The sequence below is a fragment of the Myotis davidii genome, unplaced genomic scaffold (assembly GCF_000327345.1).
Source record: "Myotis davidii unplaced genomic scaffold, ASM32734v1 scaffold444, whole genome shotgun sequence".
In the NCBI taxonomy this organism is placed as follows: domain Eukaryota; kingdom Metazoa; phylum Chordata; class Mammalia; order Chiroptera; family Vespertilionidae; genus Myotis; species Myotis davidii.
Genome location: NW_006294767.1, coordinates 509,589 through 518,395, shown reverse-complemented (window position 1 = coordinate 518,395; position 8,807 = coordinate 509,589). Strand labels below are relative to the sequence as shown.

Below are 8,807 nucleotides of genomic sequence, written 5' to 3'. Positions count from 1 at the left end.
TGCGAGTGTGCTAAAATCGCATAACAGCAAAATCGCATAACAGCCGAGCATACACCCAGCAGCGCTGCTGATGCCTGAACGGTATGTGGAATGAAGTGGGCAGGCATCGGGAGGCCACTATGGCACAGGGCAAGCACTATGGGCAGTCTATCTGAAGTGTGCCTGGCGTATAAGACGACCCCCCACTTGGAGGCATATTTTTCAGGGCCAAAAAATTGTCTTATATGCCGGCAAATACGGTAGTATAACATAGTATAGTGTGGTCTAATATAGTATAGGGCAGCATAGTATAATATTTTAGTATAGTATAATGTAGTGTACTGCAGTGTAGTTTAGCTTAATGTATTGTATAATCTATAATAATAAAAGTATAATATGCTAATTAGACCGGATGGTCAAACGAACTTCCGGATGAAGTTGGGGTTGTGAGGGCCAAGGCAGTTACCACAGCTGCAAGGGCTAAGACCCTTGCACGAATTTCGTGCATTGGGCCTCTAGTATACAGTATAATATAGTGTATAATATGATGTATATAAAATATAATTTACTATAGCATGATTTACTATAGTGTATTTTAGTATAGTATAGTGCAATATTAGAGTATCTACACTAATAAAAGAGAAACATGCAAATTGGTGTCACTCCACTACACTCACCAGCCAATCAAATTAACCCAACAAAGATGGTGGTTTATTTGTATATGCAGGCGTGGAACGAAGACTGAAGACAATGTAAAAGGAAGCCAAGTGCTGCAGAAGGGAGCGAAGCTGCAGAGAAGCAAGCGGAGCAGCGGAAGCAAGAGGGAAGCCCCCCTCGGCGGGTTTCGCTCCTTTTTCTGCTTCGCTCTGGCTGCAGGAAGCCCTATTCTTGCAGGAATCTTCCTGCAACGGGCCTCTAATCTATATATATAAAAGCCTATGCGACCTTTATGATGGAACAACCAGAATGACTGGAACAACCAGTCGTTATGATGCTCACTGACCACCACGGGGCAGATGTTCAATAAAGGAGCTGCCCCCAGCCCGCAGGCCCTGATCACCAACCGGCAAGCCCTGGTCAGCCTGCCACCTGCTCCCCTTCTAAGTTACAGAAGTTACTTAGTCAAGGACTCAGAACCCTCATCAGGAAAATGGGGCCAGCAAACTTACTTGGCAGAGTTCAGGGGAGATGAAACCAGATGGGACAATGCAAATAACAGCAACAGCCATGTCCCCCCTTGTGTGTAAGCAACTGTGACCCTCTGGAACGTGCCTCACATGCATTAGCCTCCTCTCCAGAGCCTTTGAACACCAGTATCACTGTTATACCCATTTCATAGACCAGCACACTGAAGCAAGAACTGTTGGGTTTCCCAGCTATCAAGTGGGTCTTTTCCCCTCTGAGAGCCAGTGACCTGATTCCCCCTGAGAGCCCAGAACCAGGCCCTCGGATTCCTGGCAAATCAGGCACCGTGCATTGCTGCCACCCTGTTCTCTCTGCCGATGACAAGCAAAGCCATCGTTCCAAAGTTGGCCACATCGTGTTTTCAGCTCTGCCACCATCCCCAAGAGTGGGTCATTGATGAAGTTCATCTTCATTTACCATCCTTTTTCATACAAGGCCCTCAACTCCTATGAGGTGCTCACTACCCCTTTACTCATCCACCCAACTAGCACTCAGCCCACAGTTCCACGTGCTGCCCACCCTACTAACCACCCCCCATCCACACAAACTGGAGGACTAGAGCACCACAGCCCCACCCTCATGAGGTTCCTGCATTTCACATGGGACTGTGGACACATCATTTTGAGTATCAGCAACCAGAACACAGAGAGGAGTGGAATTGGATGGGGCTTTTCCTCAGATGTCACCGTTGTCTTTGCATGTGAGAAGCAGCCCCATTGGCCTCAGAAGTCCCCTCCCTAAGCTGAGCCATGCCAGCCCTCCCAGTCCCCAGCTGCCACAAGGAAGAGAGGAACCCCACTTACCTTAAGTCGCCTCCATTCATGATGGTCATCACCAGGCAGAGGTCAGTTTTGGTTTCAAACGCATAGGCCAGAGAGACGATAAACCTGCTGTGTACTTTCGACAGGATCTTCTTCTCTACCATAGCACCCTGAAAAGCAAGATGTCGAAAAAACACCCTGGGTTAGGCGGGGAAGTGACATTGCCATAAAAGACCAAGTTCCACAAACCAGAAAGCATTCCGACAATAGACACAGAGTTGCAGATACATTTTAAAAGTGGTTTGCACCAAGCAATTGCAAATAAGCAAACTCAGACGTGCAAATTAGTCACACACAGAGGACTTTCCTGGAGTCTCCAGCAAGGAGCACTCCTGTCAAACCGCCTTAAAGGTAACAGGTGAGGGTTCCAGCTCGGTCCCTGGCTGCCTGTTTGTTGCTGACTTTCCTTCTTGTTCTTTCTTTCCTTTATTTTTTTTTAGTATATATATAATTTTTTATTTCAGGGAGGAAAGAAGAGGGGGAGAGAGATAGAAACATCAATAATGAGAGAGAATCATTGATCGCTGCCTCCTGCATGCACCCAACTGGGGATTGAGCCTGCAACCCAGGCATGTGCCCTGACCGGGAATCGAACCATGACCTCCTGGTTCATAGGTCGGCGCTCAACCACTGAGCCACGCCGGCCAGCCCCCGTCCTTTCTTACATCTAACCAATCGTCCTGCCAAACTCTCAGCTCCTTTCCTCCTGGCCAGACCTCTGGATAGTGGACAGCTGAGGGTCCCAGCCATCCTGCACCTCTGTTCATTTACTGCCTTTATTTTAAAACCTCGTGGTGTCCACTGAACACCTTTTTTAAAGTTGTGTTTGGATAAGAAAAGTGGAATTCCTTTCTGAAGGAGGAGGTCTTGGTGTTGGGAGAGGCCTTTTCTGTCCACACGGCATGAGAAGACCTTGGGTTGATTTTACTTCGTGTTACGTTCAAGGAGCATCCTGAACTCGGGAGAGAAGAGCCTGTAGCACTCTAACTGCTGGATCAAAATTACAGGCAGACAACCAAGAGGGAGGGACAACAGCTTCCCCCACAGAGTCCCACCATCCAGGAATCCTGGGAGGGGTGCTCTGTGGAGGCTGCAGTGCACCCCAAGAAGCTGAGTTGGCCCTCCCCCCCTCCCCGCCCCTGCACTGTGCAGTGGGAAACGGACAACAAACCATGCAGGACAGAGTGTGGGGCTGAGAGATGAGCTCCTAAGACCTAAGCAGCTTTCGCTGATCCTGCCCAAATGGGGTCTGACTCCAGCTCCAGAGAGCGGACCCCACTCAGAGCAACCTGCCTGGGCCTCCCCTCACTCCCCGTCCCTGGGAACTGCCCTCGGGGAGCAGCCTGCACCCAGCATCACAGACAGGCTCGGCCTCACGTAAAAGACAACACCCACCCTGGCTCGAGTCCCCTTGCATGCTCCATCACAGCAAAAGCCAGGGCTTGGGAACGTTCCAGAAAGTCCGAGTAAAGACTCGAGAACAATCCCAGCCTCCCCAACACTGCTGCTGCGCTTGGTGGTGCTGCTGAAAACCGAGGGCAACAGGATGTGGAGCGTCACCCACAACAACAGATGCAAAGGCCGCTCACTAAGAAGGGACGTCAGCAACCCGCTTGTGTGCAGCGCGTGAGGCTGCTAGTTAAGAGCAGCTGGACAAACTGTGCCATGGGCCGGAGGACCGCAGGGGCCACATGCCGCCTCCTTCTGCCACTCCCCTCGGGGCCAGGCGCACAGCTGCTGGCACGGCACAGATGGGGCTGGCTCAGGTCAAGGAGACGCAGGTGAACTAGAAACCAGCCGACAGTGGCACGACGGGCGGGGCTTCATGTCCCAACAGGAAGGTGAGCCAGCCACCTGGGCACCCGGGGGCCCTCCCAGCCCAGGGACCCCACCCGCCCACCTGCTAGACCTAAGAGGTGCCCTCCACCGTGCATGGCCGTGCAGCCCACCTGGTACCCCTTCCTTTTCTTCAGCCTCTTCTTGTTCAGCTTCTTACACGCATACATCTTGCCCGTCGCCTTCATCTGGCAGGCCGACACCTCCCCAAAGCCCCCTTTCCCCAGCACCCGAAAGTCCAGGAACCAGTCCTCGCCTGTGGGCTGCGCCTCCAGCCACTTCCACTGCAGGAACCTCTGGAAGTACAGGCTGCCCAGGAACTCCTGGAACGGGGCCTGGCTCAGGTGGGCCAGGGTGGCCTGCAGCAGGGGCTGGAAGAGCCCGTCCCCGCTCGCCGCTGGCCCCTCCCGGACCTTCGCCCCCGTCCCTTCATCCAGGAAGCCGCAGAAGAGCTTGGCCTGGGGGTCCAGGTACTCAGCCAGGACGGCCCGGGCCTTCTGCGGCCGCAGGTCATCATCAGCCGTGTCGTAATCCTCAATGTCCTTCCAGAGCTCTAGGGCCGGCACGTGCCTCTCGTTGGCCTTCAGGAACTGCTGGAAAAGCCGCTTGCCGATGGGCTGCTCCGAGCACAGGCTCTGGAACTCCAGGTCCAGGCAGTCCCCGAGGGCCTGGCACTTGGAGAGCGGGGGCAGCTTGAGCTTGGCCCGGTACTTCTTGTCCCGGGAGGGCGGCGCGCAGCTCCCATCGAAGCTGCCCCGAGCAGAGATGAAGGCAGAGTTGGCCACCACCGTCTCCAAGGACCCAAAATCCATCCTGGCACCCAGGAGGCCCACCTCCTGCCACTCAGGCACCGGGAGCCATGAGCTAGGCCTCGGCGTCAATGTCCAGAGCAGGCCTGACCTGCTGCCCTTGGCCTGTGTCCGGTCCCGGCTGCAGGGACAGGAGGTGTCCCAGTACAGAGATGACTGGGGGTCACACCAGGAGCCCCCGGGGAGCCCAGCTGACCCAGCTCAGGCTAAATCCCAGCCCGGGGTTATGGAGGATGCTCCTGGGGTGGGGCAGCAAGCAGGTGCCAGAAAAAGACAATCCCCTAAGCTGCTCCAGGAAAGATTAGGTGGCCAGCCTGCCGGGCTCCTTCCGCAGAAGCCAGCTGTCTTGACAAAGCCCAGGACACGGGGGTGCGCCTCGCTGAAGCCCCAGAGATTCCATCTTTTTAAGCCGCCCCGCCAGCCCTCTGGCCTCAGCAGCCTGCAGACCGCCCCTTTGTTTCCTTGCAGAGTCAGGAGGCCAAACTCAAGGGAGAGGGGCCCCAAGAGAAAGCTCAATGGATGAGGATGCCTGCTTTCTTTCCCTGGCAGATTTTACTTTTATCTTAAAGAAAAATAGCCAGGGAGGAGAGAGAGAGAGAGAGAGAGAGAGAAACAAAACCCACAGTGCACAGCATCCTGGGGACTCCCCCAGAGACCACTGGCCCTGAGGAACCGGCCCGTCTGAGGGCTGACTTGTCCTGACCTGACCCTGAGAGGGCGGTGCTCCCATGTCACGCTGCTGGGCTGGACCTAGATAACTCCGGCTTGCTGAGAGGACAGCTCCGCATCCATTCCTTCTTCTCGCTTGGGTCTGCCTACAAAGCCAAAATGCCAAGAGAAGCATTCAGCTGCGATTAGGACAGGGAGACAGGAGACACACACACACACACACACACACACCTGCAAGCTACACCCAGTGCTGAGGCCCCACACCGGAGTGAGGGAATGAAGAGGCCACGGACACATCTGGGGCACACCTGGGACACACCTGAGGGATACCTAGCACACACCTGGCATTCACCTAGGCACATCGGCCTCCTCTCCAGAGCGAGCCAGGAACATACCTGTGGCACACCAGGAACATACCTGGGACACATCTGGGGTACACCTAGGGAGGCCAGGACCAACAGAAATGTTGGCTCCATAGCTACAGCCTTATCTGTCTATTCTACTACACAGTAGGTGCTCAGCAAATGTTTGGGGGAAAGTGTCAAGGAAGTGGTTGCGGTTTAAAGAGGAGAGGAGATGAAGGGTTTCAGAGACGAATAAAGCCGTGGCCGGGAGAGGCACGGACCTCCCAGCCCACCCCTCTGTGCGTGGTGGGAGAAGAAGAGTGTCTCTGAGGGCAGTGAGATTCTTCCAGAGGGTGTGGGGCAGGTGGGATCCTCTGTAGTAACTAGAGAGGTGGAAATGAGGACTTGGGGCTGTGCAGCCAGTCTCCCTGCCTCCCAACCAAGTGGGTGGTGAGTCCAGCCCAGCCTGTTAGGTAAACCTTGGGGCAATCACTCTAATCTTATCCTGACCCGCTCAGGGTTCACATGGGACATGGTGCCTGTGGAACGGAGCGCCCCCTGCTAGGTTCCCCGTGTGTCCTGGGTCAGTGCTTCCACCAGGCACCAGGCAGACAAAACGCCTGGATATCTTTCAAAATAAAGATTATGCTTCAGTGGCCTGGGGCAGGTCCCCACGGCTCCCAGCTGGTGCTAACACGGACCATCCGGACCCACTGTGAGAAGCCGGGTCTGAGGAAGACAACGCCCATCCGGCCAACACCGAGCAACCTTCTGGGGAAGGAGAAGCAGCGGTTAAACAGCTAAATGTTTCCCGTGAACCTGGCTCTCTAAGAGGGGTCCAGTATGCAGTATTTCCCAAACTCGTGTGGTTCTGGGACCTCCCTCCTTATTTAAATTAAACGTCTTATTTGGGAATAATTGTAGACTCATATGCAGTTAGAAGAAAGGATCCAGAGAGGTCCCCTGTACGCTCTCCTCAGTTTCTCCCAATGGCAGCGTCTTCCCAAACTAAAGCACAGGATCACAGCCAGGATACTGACCCTGACACGGGCAGCACGGAGCACTTCATCCCCACCAGGACCCCCATGTGGCCCATGCGTAGACACACCCTCCTTCCCACGCCCACACTCTCCCGCAGGATCACAGCCAGGATACTGACCCTGACACAGGCAGCTCAGAGCACTTCATCCCCACCAGGACCCCCGTGTGGCCCATGCGTAGACACACACCCCTCCTTCCCACGCCCACACTCTCCCAAACCTCTGGCAACCACTGATCTGTTCTCCATCATTTCAACTATGTTCTATACATGGAATCATCTAGTACATAACCTTTGGGGGTTGGCTCTTTATACTCAGCATAATTCTCTGGAGATTCATCCAGGTTGTTGTGTGTACAAACAGTGTCATTGCTAAATTCTATGGTGCAGATGGACCACCGTTGTTTTAGTCATTCACGTGTTGAAGGACATCTGGGTTGTTTCCAGTGTGGGGCTATCATGAATAAAGCAGCTATAAGTATTCGTGTACATGTTTTTGTGTCAATTTCCATTTCTCTGGGATTAATGCCCAAGAGTATAATTCTTGAGTTAGATGGTAACTAATTGCGTGTTTAGTTTTTTTTAAAGAAACGGGTAAACTTTTTCCAGAATGGCTGTACCATTTTACATCCCTACCAACCACATATGAGCAATAAGGCATCTGAGCATCCTCCCCAGCTTTTGGTGGTGTCGCCATTTTTTATTTAGCTATTCTGATAGGTGTGTAGTGGGATTTCGTTGTGGTTTTAATGTGCGTTTCCCTCATGGCTAGTAATATTGAACATCTTTCCAAGTGTTTGTCACCTGTTTGGTGAGCTGCCTCTTCATGCCTTTCAACCATGTTCTAACTGAATTGTTTGCTTGTTTATTGTTGAGTTTTGAGTGTTGTTTATCTATCTTAGATCCTTTGTTGGACTTGTGGTTTTCAAATGCTTCTTTCCGATTTTTGCTTGTCTTTTCATTCACTTTACATGGGCTTTCATAGAACAAAAGCTTTTTTTTATTTCGTTGAAGTGCAATCAATTTTTTCTTTTATGAATCATGCTTTTGGTGTCGAGTCTAAGAACTCTTTATGTTTCTTTTTTCATCCTCTCCCAAATTCAACCTTCCCACTCAACAAGTTTTACACTTTTAAATCATGATCAATTTTAAGTTAATTTTTCAGGCCAACCCTCTATCCAGTGAGCCAAACCAGTAAGGGCTTAAGTTAATTTGTTTACATGTGAGACTTCGGTCAAGGTTCATTTTCTGCCAGTAGTTGTTCAATTGCTCCAGCTTCACCTGTTGAAAAGGCTATCTATGCCTCGTTGAATTGTTTTTGCAGCTCAAAAATCAGTTGGGCATATTAGCGTGGTTCTGTTTCTGGGCTTCCTATTCTGTTCCATTGGTCTCTGTGTCTATCCATCCACCAATACCGAACCATCTTGATTGCTGTAGCTATTTCTGTGTATATTTGTGAGGTATATTGTCCTGTAGTTTTCTATTTTTATACTGTCTTTATCTAATTTTGATATAAGAGTAATACATGTCTTATAAAATCAGTTGGGAAATGCTTCCTTCTCTTCTATTTTCTAGAAGATACAGTATATAATTTGTAATTCTTCATTAAATGTTTGGTAAAATTTTCCAGTGAATTGGGAGGTTTTAAATTATAAAATCAATTTCCTTACTAGTTATATGGCTATTCAAATTATCTATTTCAAATTGAATAAGTTATGTGCATGGAGGACAGGTCCATTTCATCTAAGTTGTCGAGTTTACATACGTAGAGTTGTATATGGTACTCCCTTATTATCTTTTTGAAGTCTTCAGGGTCTGTAGTGATATCTCATTTCATTTCTGGTGTTAGTTATTTATGTCTTCCTTCTCTCTTGCAATAGTTCTGCTGACTTTATTGGTCTTTTGAAAGACCCAGTTCTTTGTAGTTTTACTGATTTTCTCTTTTGTTTTTAATTTCACTGGTTTCTGCTCATCTTTTATTTCTTCCTCCTGTTTGCTTTCCTCCCTCTTTTTTTTCTAGGTTTTTGAAGTGTAAACTTAGATTATTGATTTGAGACTTTTCCTCTTTTCCAATATATTAACTTAGTGCTATAAATTTTCCTGTGAACACTGCTGTAGCATTCAT

General features: G+C 50.5%; 1 protein-coding gene across 1 annotated transcript in view; it reads right to left on the bottom strand.

The window, feature by feature from the left end:
• The window catches only part of GRK1 (G protein-coupled receptor kinase 1), a 16,702-nt gene extending 11,487 nt beyond the window's left edge, over window positions 1–5,215 (bottom strand). Inside the window, exons 1-2 of the mRNA XM_006769302.2 lie at window positions 3,935–5,215; window positions 1,968–2,095 (exon numbers count right to left, since the gene is read on the bottom strand). Of these exons, the coding sequence (XP_006769365.1) occupies window positions 1,968–2,095; window positions 3,935–4,633 (827 nt within the window). The 5' untranslated portion in view covers window positions 4,634–5,215. The remainder of the gene's footprint in view (window positions 1–1,967; window positions 2,096–3,934) is intronic.
• Window positions 5,216–8,807: the final 3,592 nt, after the last annotated feature.